Genomic DNA, 18,775 nt, shown 5'->3' on the forward strand with positions numbered 1-18,775 from the left:
GTTTTGCATAGCTTTAAGTTCGTTTTGTTTGTTTAAGTGTTCTTCGTTTATAAAAGAAGAATGTATTCTTGGTCTCATCATTACGACGAACGTGACAGATACAACATCTTGTTAATTCATTTTAAATTCAGGCCGTAACACAACAAAATGTGGAAAAAGCCACTGTATGCCTTCATTTTCCATAAATATAGACTTTGAGCTTTTCATTTGACACCCAGTTTGATATGCTCCTATGAACTTCCCATGTTGGTGCTCATGGATCCTTTTACAGAAGGTCAACTGAAGAAACCAATTGGATATATTGAGCAATTCATGTACTTGAACAAACGAATATGTTCAACATATTGTATCCAATTATGTTCCATGAAATTGACACCTTTCTCCTTCCAAAGGATCGAAAATATGAGATGGACATTACGAAATGTTGCCCTCTCTCTAAAGCTGATGATGCCGTAGGCCTGAAAATGATCACGGTACTCAACGGTATGAAATATCGACGTGCTTGTAGAACGCACATCATGAGCCACTCCACACAGTCACAGCAGGCGATCCGGCAGACAGATACAGCTGGACGAGGACCCTCAGAGGACGTGTCTTTTATTCATGAGCTGTCAGCTCTCACATTCATTCTGCATGGCATTAATCTGAGGAGATGGTGGGTGAGGGTCATTCTGGGTAATGTGGTTTTTCAGAGATGCTCACTCATATGAAAGGCTGAGGTTTTGACGTGGAGTACATCTGGAGGGCTTTGAGGGGGCTACATCTTTCATGGCCAATCCCTCAATGCTAAAGTCTTGGGGGAAAGAACAGAACAGTTTTTCTCCTCTGCACCCCTGGATCTATGTAAGGGTTAAGTGCCTTGCTCACCTCCCATTTTTATTGCCCAGCATAAGACTCAAACCGGCAACCAAGAAGCTACTGGTCCACTTCTCTAAACTCTCAGCTACCTACCACCCCTATAAAAAGCTGTGTTTGTGTTTGAGTAGCAGTTTTTAGTTTACAATTGTATGTATTTTAACTCCTTTTGATCATCATTCACTAACATCTTCATCGTCACCAATTGGCTCATCATCATCACCATCCTCATCATCACCATCATCATAAACATCATCACCATGACCACCATCATCAGAGATATCTGTACCTGTGCTGTCATCATAGACCACAGTGACCGTCCTCCATTTGAAGAAGTGCACCAGGTCCAGGATTGCCCGGCTGAGGGACTGGAAGTCTGGGTAGAGGCTGATGTAGTAAGAGTCCCTGTTGTCTGATACCTGGAGGGAAGCAAAAGTTATTCCCCTACCTAAGAATGGTAAAGCCCCCTTAACTGGCTCAAATAGCCTACCAATCAGCCAGTTACCAACCCTTTGTAAACTTCTGGGAAAAAAAATGTGTTTGACCAGATACAATCCTATTTTACAGTAAACAAATTGACAACAGACTCTCAGCACACTTATAGGGAAGGACATTCAACAAGCACTTTCACAAATGGCTGTTGATTGGCTGAGATAAATTGATGATAACAGGTTTGTGGGGGGCTGTTTTGTTAGATATTGTTGCGGCTTATGACATTGTCAATCATAGACTGTTGCTGGAAAAATGTATGCGTTATGGCTTTACACCCCCTATAATATTGTGGATAAAGAGTTACCTGTCTAACAGAACACAGAGGGTGTTCTTAATGGAAACCTTTCCAACACAAAATCAGGAATTCCCCAGGGCAGCTGTCTAGGCCCCTTACTTTTTTCAAACTTTACTAACGACATGCCACTGGCTTTGAGTAAAGCGTGTCTATATATAAGGAAGACTCAACACTATACACGTCAGCTACCACAGCAACTGAAATGACTGCAACACTTAATTAAGAAAGAACTGCAATAAGTTTCAGAATGGGTGGCAAGGAATAAGTTAATGCTAAATATTTCAAAAACTAAAAGCATTTTATTTGGGACAAATCATTCAATAAACTCTAAACCTCAACTAAATATTGCAATGAATAATGTGGAAATTGAGCAAGTTGCGGTGTCTAAACTGCTTGGAGTAACCCTGGATTGTAAACTGTCAGGTCAAAACATGTTGATACAACATTCGCTAGGATGGGGAGAAGTCTGTCTATAATAAAGTGCTGCTCTGCATTCTTAACAGCACTATCAACAAGGCAGGTCCTACAGGCCCTAGTTTTGTCGCACCTGGACTACTCTTCAGTCATGCTATCAGGTGCTAGCCACAAAGAGGGACTTAGGAACATTGCAATTGGCTCAGAACAGGGCAGCACGGCTGGCCCTTGGATGTACACAGAGAGCTAACATTAATAATATGTGTGCCAGTAGTTCTAACAGACAGCTCGGTGCATTCAACATGACACACCTCTCATAAATAGAAGTAGTGGTGAAGTCAATCTCTCCTCCACTTTGAGCCAGGAGAGATTGACTTCACCACTACTTGTATTTACCTCTCATAAGTACAAGTAGTGGTGAAGTCAATCTCTCTTCCAATTTGAGCCAGGAGAGATTGACTTCACCACTACTTGTATTTATGAGAGGTGTTGACATGTTGAATACACCAAGCTGTCTGTTTGAACTACAGGTCGGACACCCATGCATATCCCATAAAACATGCCACCAGAGGTCTCTTCACAGTCCCCAAGTACAGAACAGACTATGGGAGGCAGACAGTACTACATAGAGCCATGACTACATGGAACTCTATTCTACATCAAGTAGATCATACAAGCAGTAAAATTAGATAAAAAAACCTGAGAAAAATACACCTTATGGAACAGTGGGGACTGTGAAGCAACACAAACATAGACACATGCATACAAACACATGAAAACATACGCACTATACGCACATGTACACATGGATTTTGTGTTATAGATACAGTACTGTATGTGGGAATAGAGTAGAGGTCCGAGGGCACACACTTAATATGTTGTGAAACCTGTTATGAATGTATTGTAATGTTTTTAAAATGTATAACTGCCTTCATTTTGCTGGACCCCATGAAGAGTATCTGCAGCCATGGCAGCAGCTAATGGGGATCAATAATAAATACAAAAAACAAATACAAATACACCTGGTGCTTCCACTTGGTCTGGATGTGGGGCACCCCCAGGGCATTACAAATGGACTGGACTGCGTTGGCCGACGAGCTGTGGGAGGGGCCAAAGATGGCTGCCACTCCCAGGGAGAGCTGGTCACAGGCTGGGGGGGGGGAGGAAGAGACAGAAAGAGAGGTGTTTGTTAGACACGTGTTCAGGTTCGTTAGATACGTGTTCAGGTTCGTTAGTATAGTGTTTAGGTTTGTTAGAGTAGTGTTTAGGTGGAAGCCTTCAGCTCCTTGCTGCTCTACTGTCCATACAATGCACCATGGGAATGCTGATCAAGAAAGTCCCTTTAGTCTCTCCCACATTGGATCAAGGAAGAACACAAGAAGGATGTCGGTCACACTTTGCATTGAGTCACACAGATACCAGTAGGAGTACTGCATTTTGGTTAACCTAAATCGGCCATAACACTTACTATAACACACTTATCCTTAATTTAGAATGACTTAGCCTTAATTTAGAGTTACTTAGCCTTCATTTAGAGTTACGTAGTCTTTATTTAGGGTTCCGTAGCCTTTATTTAGGGTTACGTAGCCTTCATTTAGAGTTACGTAGCCTTCATCTAGAGTTACGTAGCCTTCATTTAGGGTTACGTAGCCTTCATTTAGAGCTACATAGCCTTCATTTAGAGTTACGTAGTCTTTATTTAGAGTTACGTAGCCTTTATTTAGGGTTACGTAGCCTTCATTTAGAGCTACATAGCCTTCATTTAGAGTTACGTAGTCTAATATTTAGAGTTACGTAGCCTTCATTTAGAGCTACGCAGTCTTTATTTAGAGTTAGGTAGTCTTTATTTAGAGTTATGTAGTCTTTATTTAGAGTTACGTAGTCTAATATTTAGAGTTACGTAGCCTTCATTTAGAGCTACGCAGTCTTTATTTAGAGTTAGGTAGTCTTTATTTAGAGTTATGTAGTCTTTATTTAGAGTTATGTAGTCTTTATTTAGAGTTACGTAGCGTTATTTTGGGTTACGTAACCTTAATTTAGTTATTAAGCTTTCATTTAGAGTTACGTAGTCTTTATTTAGAGTTACGTAGCCTTTATTTAGAGTTATGTAGCTTTCATTTAGAGTTACGTAGCCTTCATTTAGAGTTACGTAGCCTTCATTTAGAGTTACGTAGCCTTCATTTAGAGTTACGTAGCCTTCATTTAGAGTTACATAGCCTTCATTTAGAGTTACGTAGCCTTCATCTAGAGTTACGTAGCCTTCATTTAGAGTTACGTAGCCTTCATTTAGAGTTACGTAGCCTTCATTTAGAGTTACGTAGCCTTCATTTAGAGTTACGTAGTCTTTATTTAGAGTTACGTAGTCTTTATTTAGAGTTACATAGCCTTCATTTAGAGTTACGTAGCCTTCATTTAGAGTTATGTGGCCTTAATTTAGAGTTACGTAGCCTTTATTTAGAGTTACGTAGCCTTCATCCAGAGTTACGTAGTCTTTATTCAGAGTTACGTAGCCTTCATTCAGAGTTACGTAGTCTCTATCCAGAGTTACGCAGTCGTAACCAAGAGTTACGAAGTCTTCATCCAGAGTTACGCAGTCTTCATTAAGGGTTACGTAGTCTTTATTTAGAGTTACGTAGTCTTTATTTAGAGTTACGTAGTCTTTATTTAGGGTTATGTAGCCTTCATTTAGAGTTACCATTAGTCACATATATTTAAAAAATGAAAATGAAATGGAATATTACCATGTCAGCCAGATTTCTCCTATGTAACATGATCGAGCTTCATCCGATGCAATCAGTTAGTTGGCAGCATCAGTAAAATATTTCTCAACAGATATTTAGAGTGAGTCATTCTCAATCAGTTTCTGGTCCCACATTTCACAGAAACCCGTATTGTTAGTCATAATCACCCACAAACAAATAAGAAATCCACAAATAACTAATCACAGCGATACTCTGATTATTATTAAAGCTAATAACAGATGCAGCTGTCACAACACAACCTGTAGCTTCTACCCAGATCACCCTCTAGCAATTATTCATGATGATATCCAAAAGTGCAAACCTCACCCATTGGGCACTCCAGGCAGGCTCAAACAATCTCTTCTAATTTATTTGAATTTGTATTCACTAGGAACCAAACAGAAGGAAATGGCTAAAACAGGGAGGGACTAACCTGAACTTGTCCAATAAGAAATGCTTGTTTTCTTTGCTAAATGTTTTCCGTTGCAAAAATGTTTTGCTATGGTGTGTGCACTAATGAATACACCCCAGGTCTACTTCGTATCCTCCTCAGTCTCTCACCTTTTCTGGAGGCCTCAAAGCTGTCAAAGATGTTTATTCTCTGGATGTCATATGTGAGTGTGGTGTTGGGCAGCAGGGTGCGGTTCCTGTTGATTGTGTTCAAGGCAAATTTAAAGGCGAGTTCCTCTGCTCCTGATGGGCCGCTTTCGATGGATTCAAATATTCCTCCTGAGGGACAGAAGAACAACAGGTGGAAGACCAATAAGGTTCAATCTCAATTTCCCCGTCCAATAATTACAGTGGATTCTCCTCCAACATAAAACAGGTGACATTGAAGTGTCGGTGGTACGATCCATATAGCAAAGATAATTATAGCTGTGCTTATTTTCTCTAAAAAATTGTAACAATTCTATTCTCAGCTGCCTTCATGTCCTTTCCTATTAAGCAACAGTGTCATAATCAACATGCATTAATAGACATGAGGAGTGGAGAGAGAGCTTTATTGTGATGTTTTGGACAGTTGACTAAAGAGAGCTGCATTTGCATTCGCTTACTCGTCTGTGTAATTAACAACGATTAGAGTGGACAGGAGGTGAGTTCAGGGGTCACGACCCCCTCGTTCTCCCTCTCTTGCTCACTCCCTCTCTCTTCCTCTCTCCTGCAGCTTTGATAGAAAAGTTCACTCCTCCACTTCGATCCCGTCATCTCCACATAAAAGGACCCATGAGCACCAACATGGGAAGTTCATAGGAGCATGTCAAATTGGGTGTCAAATGAAAGCTAAGATTCTATATTATTGCGAAATTAAGGCATATATACATTGTTCCACCATTTTCCATCCTACAAATGAGGAATGAGCAAAGGCTTTGATTTCTGGTCAAACAGATGGAAAAGGGGTCTTAGAAAACATCTAGCAGGTATTGGAAATACATTAAAACACAATGTTGAAGTGAAGACCTCCTGCCAGCTAATATCAACATTAACATTAATGTTACCTAAACTTACTTCTGTAAGTTTAGGTAACATTGCCTTGTGCCTTCAAATTCTCTTAGCAAAAACCAACATATCTTGAAAAGATTTTCTAATTTCTCTCCCTCACAAGGAGGGACGAAAATGAAAGTTCACAGAAGTAACAAGTAAAGGTAGACCTATCAATCTGTTATAGTGTTTTTTAAACCGTTACCAAATCGAAAAATCAGCAACGGATTTTCTGCAATTGAATTGACTACAATAGTATGTCATGGTAGTCCCAAACTGCAGTTGGGATCAAAAGTTTGGACAGCCAAATACAGTACAGTACAGCACAGCACAGTACAATAAAGCACAGTAGAGTAAAGTAAAGAAAAGTATAGTTGAGTACAGTACAATACATTATAGTGTACTGTACCGAACTCTACTGTACTGTACTGTGCTGAAATATACTGTACTGTTCGGTGCTTGGCTGTGCTGTACTGTACCTTGATGTTCAAATAATGCTGAAATGAAGGGATAGAAAGAGAGAGTGTGTGTGTGTGTGTGTGTGTGTGTGTGTGTGTGTGTGTGACACAGGGAGACAGAGAGAGAGAGAGAGAGAGAGAGAAAGCCAGGTTAATTCAGCAGAGCTAGCCAAGCAGCTGTTTATACAGACCGACTAATTGAGGGACCCAATGAGAACTTGAGATCCTCCAGACCAGTAGTGCTGAGTCAGACCCTTTACTTTAGAGTGGTTCATCCACTTAAAACTTAAAACTTCCCAGAGGCAGTTTCTGGTCACCGGGAGTTCTTGTTACATACTCAATGTACTCAGTTCTGAATTGCTTCTTTATATTATTTGAAGGTTTTTCCACTCCTTTTGTATTTCATTTTATTGGCGAGAGACAGAGAAGAGACAGGAAAGTTAGTTGGAGAGAGGGTGTTAGAATGGCGTGTCTCAGATTTAAACCCATTCTAATGCCGCCATACATTTGCTCAGGAGACAATGGAGCAAACCACAAGGCTACCCAGGCCACAGAAACAATGGAGCGAACCATTAGACCACCCCAGGCCACAGAAACAATGGAGCGAACCATTAGACCACCCCAGGCCACAGAAACAATGGAGCGAACCATTAGACCACCCCAGGCCAAGGAAACAATGGAATGAACCATTAGACCACCCCAGGCCACAGAAACAATGGAGCGAACCATTAGACCACCCCAGGCCACAGAAACAATGGAGCGAACCATTAGACCACCCCAGGCCACAGAAACAATGGAGCAAACCATTAGACCACCCCAGGCCACAGAAACAATGGAGCGAAACATTAGATGGAGCGAACCATTAGACCACCCCAGGCCACAGAAACAATGGAGCGAACCATTAGACCACCACCGGGCCACAGAAACAGAAACAATGGAGCGAACCATTAGACCACCCCAGGCCACAGAAACAATGGAGCGAACCATTAGACCACCCCAGGCCACAGAAACAATGGAGCGAATCATTAGACCACCACCGGGCCAGAGAAATTCTAGGTTTAATTGAAATCGTCCTTCAAGGTTCCTGTATCAAAAAGATTAATCGACACTACTCCTAGTAGCCAGACAACACAGAACATCTTAGCATTGTCATAGCTTACAGTACAAACTCCTAATCAAGGAGGTTCAGTGTAGTCAGTGGATTGTTAACAGTCTTAGTACCACTTCAAATAACCCAAGGAACGATGCTTCCACCCACACCGTCCAGACCTCTCAGTGAAGTGCAGTTACCATGGCGATCCCAGGTCTCTCTCAGCAGTGATCGAAACCCCTTAACATTTTTGAATGATTTACAATTTGATTGGAAAGTGCTCTCCAGGTGCTCCACTCTCATGCTGTTCAGAATCATGACATGACTTGACAACAACATAACATCTGCTATATCGTAGTGAAACTACTTTAACGATGACAGATCAGGTTATTATGTTAGTAGTTAAACATCCAAATACCCCAACGAATGCTCATAGACCTCCTAATACTCCAAATGACATGTAGGTATTAAACAACACTACCATCAATCAAAGACTTGTTGCAAAGTTCACCATTCCAAAAAACGAGCATAGCACTGAGCATGAACTTTGACTAAACCTGGCTAGATCTGCTGACCACCACCCAAAAGACCAGAGACTTACCACTCAATGACTAGAGAGGGAGAATGAAAGAAACTCAAATCAATATTTCCAGAGGGGTTAACCCAGAGTTCAGGAGTCCAGAGTTGCTTCCCTATAGCTTCATTCCATGGGCGAGCTAAGAGTGTGACGTGATCCAAGCTCAAAGAGTTTCACTGAGCATTAAAGCCTGTTTATTGATTCAATTGTAGCAGGAAGGGAGGGAGCGAGGTAGTGAAAAGGAGACACAAAAGGATAGAGGACGAGAGCCCCCTCTTCCAGACCCTATGCACATAGGAAGATATTTATTTTTAAGTAAGAGTGAAGAAAAGAAACAGCGAGAGAAGACAAAAATTGATAAAAATTACAGACCTCTACATGCTTTGTAAGTAGGAAAACCTGCAAAATCGGCAGTGTATCAAATACTTGTTCTCCCCACTGTATATGGCTAAACTGAATGAATACTCAGGGAGAAAAAGGTGTAGATTCACGCGCTCTCGGCAGATGTTTATTAAGCCTTCGCAGAAGGCAGGAATCGTGGTCACAGGCAGTGGTCAAACACACATAGGCCGTCAAAAACAAACAAAACAACAACAAAAAACAACTCAAAACAAACAGAAATAACCGAACTAAATAAGGAGCTGATGAGACCAGGTGAGTAAATAACACAAGTAAAATCAATGAACAAAAATGAAAGACGGGGCTACGTTCAAGAACACAAAAAAACAGGGCTACGTTCAAGAACACAAAGAAACAGGGCTACGTTCAAGAACACAAAGAAACAGGGCTACGTTCAAGAACACAAAGAAACAGGGCTTACGTTCAAGAACACAAAGAAACAGGGCTACGTTCAAGAACACAAAGAAACAGGGCTACGTTCAAGAACACAAAGAAACAGGGCTACGTTCAAGAACACAAAGAAACAGGGCTACGTTCAAGAACACAAAGAAACAGTGCTACGTTCAAGAACACAAAGAAACAGGGCTAAGTTCAAGAACACAAAGAAATAGGGCTACGTTCAAGAACACAAAGAAACAGGGCTATGTTCAAGAACACAAAGAAATAGGGCTATGTTCAACACAAAGAAACAGGGCTACGTTCAAGAACACAAAGAAAAAGAACACAAGGTTGACTAAGAAAAGAAAAGCAGAACCTTACAACTATAGTTCCACTAGTTATATATAGAGGGGTAAACTATAGTTCCACTAGTTATATATAGAGGGGTAAACTATAGTTCCACTGGTTATATATAGAGGGGTAAACTATAGTTCCACTAGTTATAATTAGATGGGTAAACTATAGTTCCACTAGTTATAACTATAGAGGGGTAAACTATAGTTCCACTAGTTATAACTATAGAGGGGTAAACTATAGTTCCACCAGTTATATATAGAGGGGTAAACTATAGTTACACTGGTTATATATAGAGGGGTAAACTATAGTTCCACTGGTTATATATAGAGGGGTAAACTATAGTTCCATTAGTTATAACTGTAGAGGGGTAAACTATAGTTCCACTTGTTATATATAGAGGGGTAAACTATAGTTACACTGGTTATATATAGAGGAGTAAACTATAGTTCCACTGGTTTTATATAGAGGGGTAAAGTATAGTTCCATTCGTTATAACTATAGAGGGGTAAACTATAGTTCCATTAGTTATAACTATAGAGGGGTAAACTATAGTTCCATTAGTTATAACTATAGAGGGGTAAACTATAGTTCTATTAGTTATAACTATAGAGGGGTAAACTATAGTTCCATTAGTTATAACTATAGAGGGGTAAACTATAGTTCCATTAGTTATAACTATAGAGGGGTAAACTATAGTTCCATTAGTTATAACTATAGAGGGGTAAACTATAGTTCCATTAGTTATAACTATAGAGGGGTAAACTATAGTTCTATTAGTTATAACTATAGAGGGGTAAACTATAGTTCCATTAGTTATAACTATAGAGGGGTAAACTATAGTTCCATTAGTTATAACTATAGAGGGGTAAACTATAGTTCTATTAGTTATATATAGAGGGGTAAACTATAGTTCCATTAGTTATAACTATAGAGGGGTAAAGTATAGTTCCACTAGTTATAACTATAGAGGGGTAAACTATAGTTACACTGGTTATATATAGAGGGGTAAACTATAGTTCCACTAGTTATATATAGAGGGGTAAAGTATAGTTCCACTAGTTATATATAGAGGGGTAAACTATAGTTCCATTAGTTATAACTATAGAGGGGTAAACTATAGTTCCAGTCGTTATAACTATAGAGGGGTAAACTATAGTTACACTAGTTATATATAGAGGGGTAAACTATAGTTACACTGGTTATATATAGAGGGGTAAACTATAGTTCCATTAGTTATAACTATAGAGGGGTAAACTATAGTTCCATTAGTTATAACTATAGAGGGGTAAACTATAGTTACACTGGTTATATATAGAGGGGTAAACTATAGTTCCATTAGTTATAACTATAGAGGGGTAAACTATAGTTCCATTCGTTATAACTATAGAGGGGTAAACTATAGTTCCATTAGTTATAACTATAGAGGGGTAAACTATAGTTACACTGGTTATATATAGAGGGGTAAACTATAGTTCCATTAGTTATAACTATAGAGGGGTAAACTATAGTTACACTGGTTATATATAGAGGGGTAAAGTATAGTTCCATTCATTATAACTATAGAGGGGTAAACTATAGTTCCATTAGTTATAACTATAGAGGGGTAAAGTATAGTTCCATTAGTTATAACTATAGAGGGGTAAACTATAGTTCCATTAGTTATACATAGAGGGGTAAACTATAGTTCCATTAGTTATAACTATAGAGGGGTAAACTATAGTTCCATTAGTTATAACTATAGAGGGGTAAACTATAGTTCCATTAGTTATATATAGAGGGGTAAACTATAGTTCCATTAGTTATAACTATAGAGGGGTAAACTATAGTTACACTGGTTATATATAGAGGGGTAAACTATAGTTCCATTCCTTATATATAGAGGGGTAAACTATAGTTCCATTAGTTATACATAGAGGGGTAAACTATAGTTCCATTAGTTATAACTATAGAGGGGTAAACTATAGTTACACTGGTTATATATAGAGGGGTAAACTATAGTTCCATTCCTTATATATAGAGGGGTAAACTATAGTTCCACTAGTTATATATAGAGGGCTAAACTATAGTTCCAATATTTATATAAAGAGTGGGTAAACTACATTTCCACAAGTTACAGTTGAAGTCGGAAGTTTACATACACTTAGGTTGGAGTCATTAAAACTCGTTTTTCAACCACTCCACAAATTTCTTGTTAACAAACCATAGTTTTGGCAAGTCGGTTAGGACATCTACTTTGTGCATGACACAAGTCATTTTACCAACAATTTTTTACAGACTGTATCACCATTCCAGTTGTTCAGAAGTTTACATACACTAAGTTGACTGTGCCTTTAAACCGCTTGGAAAATTCCAGAAAATTATGTCATGTCTTTTGAAGCTTCTGATAGGCTAATTGACATAATTTGAGTCAATTGGAGGTGTACCTGTGGATGTATTTCAATGTTTACCTTCAAACCCAGTGCCTCTTTGCTTGACATCATGGGAAAATCAAAAGAAATCAGCCAAGACCTCAGAAAAAAATTGTAGATCTCCACAAGTCTGGTTCATCCTTGGGAGCAATTTCCAAACGCCTGAAAGTACTACGTTCATCTGTACAAACAATAGTATGCAAGTATAAACATGGGATTACGCAGCCATTATAGTGCTCAGGAAGGAGACGCGTTCTGTCTCCTAGAGATGAATGTACTTTGGGTGCGAAAAGTACAAATCAATCCCAGAACAAAAGCAAAGGACCTTGTGAAGATGCTGGAGGAAACGGGTACAAAAGTATCTATATCCACAGTAAAATATGTCCTATATCGACATAACCTGAAAGGCCGCTCAGCAAGGAAGAAGCCACTGCTCCAAAACCGGCATTAAAAAAAGGCAGACTACGGTTTGCAACTGCACATGGGGACAAAGGCCGTATTTTTCAGAGAAATGTCCTTTGGTCTGATGAAACAAAAATATAACTGTTTGTCCATAATGGTTATGTTTGGAGGAAAAAGGGGGAGGCTTGCAAGCTGAAGAACACCATCCCATATGTGACGCACGGGGGTGGCAGCATCATGTTGTGGGGGTGCTTTGCTGCAGGAGAGACTGGTGCACTTCACAAAATAGATGGCGTAATGAGGGAGGAAAATGATGTGGATATGTTGAAGCAACATCTCAAGACATACTCTCCTTTCCTTAACCCGACTGAGGAATTTTTCTCTACATGGAGGTGGAAGGTATATGATAGGCGCCCTAACGAACAACCCACCCTTCTCCAGGCCATGGATGATGCCTGGATTTGCCATGCCCGAAGATTCCTCCCAAGATGTTTGGCTATTGAAAACATCCATTGTGATAAGGATGAGAACCTGTGGTCAAATCCACAAGACAGGGTTGTTGGAAATATAGAAGTACAGTAATCAATCCTTGTTTTGCTTTTTACAGTAAGCCAGGTGAGGAACACTGCAGTGATGTTTTACAGTAAGCCAGGTGAGGAACACTGCAGTGATGTTTTACAGTAAGTCAGGTGAGGAACACTGCAGTGATGTTTTACAGTAATCCAGGTGAGGAACACTGCAGTGAAGTTTTACAGTAAGTCAGGTGAGGAACACTGCAGTGATGTTTTACAGTAATCCAGGTGAGGAACACTGCAGTGAAGTTTTACAGTAAGTCAGGTGAGGAACACTGCAGTGATGTTTTACAGTAATCCAGGTGAGGAACACTGCAGTGATGTTTTACAGTAAGTCAGGTGAGGAACACTGCAGTGATGTTTTACAGTAAGTCAGGTGAGGAACACTGCAGTGATATTTTACAGTAAGCCAGGTGAGGAACACTGCCGTGATGTTTTACAGTAAGTCAGGTGAGGAACACTGCAGTGATGTTTTACAGTAAGTCAGGTGAGGAACACTGCAGTGATGTTTTACAGTAAGCCAGGTGAGGAACACTGCAGTGATGTTCTACAGTAAGCCAGGTGAGGAACACTGCAGTGATGTTTTACAGTAAGCCAGGTGAGGAACACTGCAGTGATGTTTTACAGTAAGTCAGGTGAGGAACACTGCAGTGATGTTTTACAGTAAGCCAGGTGAGGAACACTGCAGTTGACCGTTAACTGTTATTTCTTTTGTTGTAGCCAATTATTTTTGCTTTGATTCAAAGAAACCTATATTGTGATTTTATTGTATTTCATCAATAAATGTCATATTTTGTTGAATGATTCCACTGTGTCTGTAGTATTCTCTCTACTAGTCCTTTTACAGTGATGTATTTACGTGTAGTAGCGTAATGAAACATATTTTGTACTAGAATATTTAATGACTGTACTTTTATTATTTTATTTCACCTTTATTTAACCTGGTAGGCTAGTTGAGAACAAGTTCTCATTTACAACTGCGACCTGGCCAAGATAAAGCAAAGCAGTGTGACAAAAACAACGGAGTTACACATGGAATAACATGGACATAAAAAAAACAAGCCGATAACACAATAAACAAGTCAATGACACAGAAGAAAAGAGTCTATATACAATGTTGCATGAGGAGGTAGGCAATAAATAGGCCATAGTAACAAAGAATTACAATTCAGCAGATTAACACTGGAGTGATAAATGAGCAGTGACAACTACACAGTGAAACTATCGGTATCTTGTGTGTGGGTGATCTAAATGAATGTTCCCATGGTATTTCATGATACATGAGTTATTTGAACAAATGATTCTGCAAGTGCAAGGTTTCTTTAAAGATATGAATGCACAATGTAATGTTTTGAACATTGGACAGCCTGTGTTAAGAGTGATGACCATTTTGAGTTTTGTGTCTAGAGTTTTGAAAAATGACAACAGGGTTCTGAAATTAGCGCCAAAGTGATTGTTAAAAACGGTCTGATACAGAGCGGGATCAGAATCCCGGTCGAGGGGTGAACAAGTGGAACCCTCCATCGTCGAGGTGTGAACAAGTGGAACCCTCCATCGTCGAGGGGTGAACAAGTGGAACCCTCCATCTTCGAGGGTTGAACAAGTGGAACCCTCCATCGGGTTGGTCCGTTCCATGGCAGATTTACACCTGAGATAATCTGGGTCTTTGTGTAAGAGTTAACTTGTGTGTGTGTGTGTGTCTGGGTGTTTGTGAGTGTGTGTGTGAGCGTATGTATACGCATGTCTGTGTGTGTCTGTGAACTTGTGTGTGTGAGCGTGCGTGTAAGCGTGTGCATCCGTTTGTCTGTGTGTGTGAGCGCGTGTGTGTGTGAGCGTGTGTGTGAGTGTATGCATTCGTATTTCTGTTTGTGTGTGAGCGTGTGTGTGTGTGAGTGTATGCATTAGTATGTCTGTTTGTGTGTGAGCACGTGTGTGTGAGCGTATGCATCCGTATGTCTGTGTGTGTGTGTTGGTGAAAATGAACAGAAGTCTTCAGACACACTTCTCTCTCTCATGCTACTAAGGGTGCACCATGGACTTAGCATTATCATTCTTTTGGTTATGGATTTCATTTCTTTAAAGGAGTAATCTGCAATAGAGTTGAAGAATATAACTTATAAATGCATCATGAATTTCGTTTAACTGTTATACCCAATCAGAACCCAAAATATAAGCTTGTTTTACTCCATGTTTGCAAACAAACTAAATGTAAACAAACACTGTACAGCCTATGTTATATTATGTTTAAACTATCATTTGTATGTCTTTGCATCCATACCTCTGTCTATTAATCTGAGAGTGGTTACATTTCTGCAGCCCCATCCCTCAACTTTTACACATTGTTATTGTTTCTAAAGCTGTTTGCCGCTTTAAGGAATCTACCCTCCATGAAAGGAATTTGATAGATCACCATTTCTAATCCAGGAAGTTCCTAGAACAGCAGCCATATCTATCCAAGTGCATATAAATGTTTCATGCAATGGTGTATGATTCAAACGGCAAAGAAAAACCTGGTGTGAAATACTATTGAAATACTAATTGAAATACTAATTGAAATACTAATTGAAGTGGAAAAAGAGTAATAGAAGCATGTTCTTCTGTTTCAGACCCACAAGTTGTCTTTAATGGGCATGAAAACTGAACAACGCATTGATCTTGGTGGAAGAATCATAGATTCTATCCTCTTAACTTCAGGATCGGTGGGTCCCCTGCGGGATGGTTGAGCTAACATAGGCTAATGCGATTAGCATGAGGTTGTAAGTAACAAGAACATTTCCCAGGACATAGACATGTCTGATATTGGAAAAAATTAAAAATTCTTGTTAATCTAACTCTACTGTCCAATATACAATAGCTATTACAGTGAAAGAATACCATGCTTTTGTTTGAGGAGCGTGCACAATTTTGAACATAAAAAGTTATTAATATATGTTAGGATTATAGACTAATATAGACTGAGTAGCTGCAATGTAAGTGAATGGTTAATTATTCTGGTATGAAAGATAACACAATTAGTTGAATCCACTCAAGGATGAGCTTGTGTTGCGGGGAGGAGGATGGGAGAGATGGCGGTCAGAGAGGTTGCCATGGCGATTACCTCTATTTCTACGACCATGGCGAGGTGATATCAGCCGTTTGGGAGTCTCCGAAGCTCATTGGCTGAAGGAAGGTCATTCCAAGCGGCATGGATGGATGGTCTGTCTCAGAGACTAATGGGGAATTGGTGCAGCTGCGAGACCGCGGTATGATGGGCGCCATGGCAACAGTGGAGCAACCCCTTCACCAGGCGTTGGTAGGCAGGTGGCACAGGTCCACCCAGTCATTCAGCTGTAGCTCCAAACATTCGCAAGCTCCTACCTTTTCCCTTCTCCCTTGAACTGACGAGCCGTTACGAGTGAGGAATGGCTGTTGTTGATGGAAACAATCCATAAATATCCCATAAATTCCCGATGGGAGCACTCCCTGACACTTTTGGCGGCCAACGGAACATGATGCATGATGCACCGCCTCGCGACTGTGCCTGCGGTAATTATTCCACGCCCCCTAGTGGTGACTTGACCTTCTTGTGATGAGAGAGCCAAGGGCCAGGCTTAACCCTCTAGGGGTGTTCATGATGCACTGAGACAAGGGCCAGGCTTAACCCTCTAGGGGTGTCCATGATGCACTGAGCCAAGGGCCAGGCTTAACCCTCTAGGGGTGTTCATGATGCACTGAGCCAAGGGCCAGGCCTAACCCTCTAGGGGTGTTCGTGATGCACTGAGACAAGGGCCAGGCCTAACCCTCTAGGGGTGTTCATGATGCACTGAGACAAGGGCCAGGCCTAACCCTCTAGGGGTGTTCATGATGCACTGAGACAAGGGCCAGGCCTAACCCTCTAGGGGTGTTCATGATGCACTGAGACAAGGGCAAGGCCTAACCCTCTAAGGGTGTTCATGATGCACTGAGACAAGGGCCTGTCCTAACCCTCTAAGGGTGTTCATGATGCACTGAGACAAGGGCCAGGCCTAACCCTCTAAGGGTGTTCATGATGCACTGAGACAAGGGCCAGGCTTAACCCTCTAAGGGTGTTCATGATGCACTGAGACAAGGGCCAGGCCTAACCCTCTAGGGGTGTTCATGATGCACTGAGACAAGGGCCAGGCCTAACCCTCTAAGGGTGTTCAGGATGCACTGAGACAAGGGCCAGGCCTAACCCTCTAGGGGTGTTCATGATGCACTGAGACAAGGGCCTGTCCTAACCCTCTAGGGGTGTTCATGATGCACTGAGACAAGGGCCAGGCTTAACCCTCTAAGGGTGTTCATGATGCACTGAGTCAAGGGCCCGTCCTAACTCTCTAAGGGTGTTATTGATGCACTGAGTCAAGGGTCCATCCTAACCCTCTAGGGGTGATATTGATGCACTGAGTCAAGGGTCCATCCTAACCCTCTAAGGGTGTTATTGATGCACTGAGTCAAGGGCCCGTCCTAACCCTCTATGGGTGTTATTGATGCACAGAGTCAAGGGCCCGTCCTAACCCTCTAAGGGTGTTATTGATGCACAGAGTCAAGGGCCCGTCCTAACCCTCTAAGGGTGTTATTGATGCACTGAGCCAAGGGTCCATCCTCTCTCTAAGATTGTTATTGATGCACTGAGTCAAGGGTCCGTCCTAACTCTCTAAGATTGTTATTGATGCACTGAGCCAAGGGCACATTCTAACCTGCTAAGTCAGTGGCTCTCAAACCTCTCCTCAGATGTTCATAATTTTGTGGTAACCCTGAACTAACTCGCCTGACTCACCTAGTAAAGAGTTCGATGATTATTTGACAAGTTGAATCAGATGTGCTAGCTGTGGAATATTTAAAATACACTGGAGTCCCCGAAGAAGGGTTTGAGAACCCCTGCTCTAAGTATGTCCTCAGAGAACCGCTGGTAACATGACCATAACCTAACTGCTCATGAGAAATGCTGTGTTCATGACCAAGTGGGAAGGTGAAAATTGCCATTTGTGAAGTAGTAAATATGAGTTGCATTCACATGCTTTGTCAGCCAGGATCTGCCAGAACTGCCAGTCAGTCAGGATCTGTCGGAACCACCAGTTAGCCAGGATCTGCCAGACTAATCAACCTGCCTGAGCTTCCTCTCAGTCCTGAGCTCCCTCTCAGTCCTGAGCTCCCCCTCAGTCCCGAGCTTCCCCTCAGTCCCGAGCTACCCCTCGGTCCTGAACTTCCTCAGTCCAGGTGGGCCCTTTGTTGGGGTTAGTAGGCCTGGGTCGGCGGCGAGGGTCGCCAATCAAGGGACGCGAAGGAGGTGGACAGAGACTATGTTGGAATGGGGTCCACATCCAGCGCCAGAGCCGCCACCGTGGACAGACGCCCACCAAGACCCTCCCCTATGGATTTAGGTGGCGGACGGGAGTCCACACCTTTGGGGGGGGGGGACTGTCACGCCCTTGGCCTTAGTATTCTGTGTTTTCGTTATTATTTTGGTTAGGCCAGGGTGTGACATGGGGATTTATGTGGTTTGTTTTGTATGGGGTTGTTTGTGGTTATGGGATTGTGGTTAGAGTATTACTCTAGGTAAGTCTATGGTTGCCTAGTGATTGAGTGGTTCTCAATCAGAGGCAGGTGTTTATCGTTTTCTCTGATTGGGAACCATATTTAGGCAGCCATATTCTTCAGGTCTCTTGTGGGTGATTGTTCCTGTCTTTGTGTTTGTGGCACCAGAAAGGACTGTTTCGGTTTTTTCACGTTTCTTGTTTTGTAGATTGTTGTATTTTCATCTTTATTAAAGATGTACAAAACTAACCACGCTGCATTTTGGTCCGCCTCTCTTTCACCAGAAGGAAACCGTTACACTCAGACTATTATAAGTATATAAG

At 41.2% G+C, this 18,775-nt stretch overlaps 1 protein-coding gene across 1 annotated transcript in view; it reads right to left on the reverse strand.

Annotated features, from left to right (window-relative positions):
• LOC112249829 (glutamate receptor ionotropic, kainate 2-like) overlaps positions 1-18,775 on the reverse strand; it is a 174,923-nt gene that overhangs the window by 131,184 nt on the left and 24,964 nt on the right. Inside the window, exons 2-4 of the mRNA XM_042321472.1 lie at positions 5,359-5,526; positions 3,079-3,206; positions 1,145-1,274 (exon numbers count right to left, since the gene is read on the reverse strand). Coding sequence (XP_042177406.1) covers positions 1,145-1,274; positions 3,079-3,206; positions 5,359-5,526 — 426 coding nt within the window. The remainder of the gene's footprint in view (positions 1-1,144; positions 1,275-3,078; positions 3,207-5,358; positions 5,527-18,775) is intronic.

Source organism: Oncorhynchus tshawytscha, linkage group LG05, assembly GCF_018296145.1.
Source record: "Oncorhynchus tshawytscha isolate Ot180627B linkage group LG05, Otsh_v2.0, whole genome shotgun sequence".
NCBI classification, from domain to species: domain Eukaryota; kingdom Metazoa; phylum Chordata; class Actinopteri; order Salmoniformes; family Salmonidae; genus Oncorhynchus; species Oncorhynchus tshawytscha.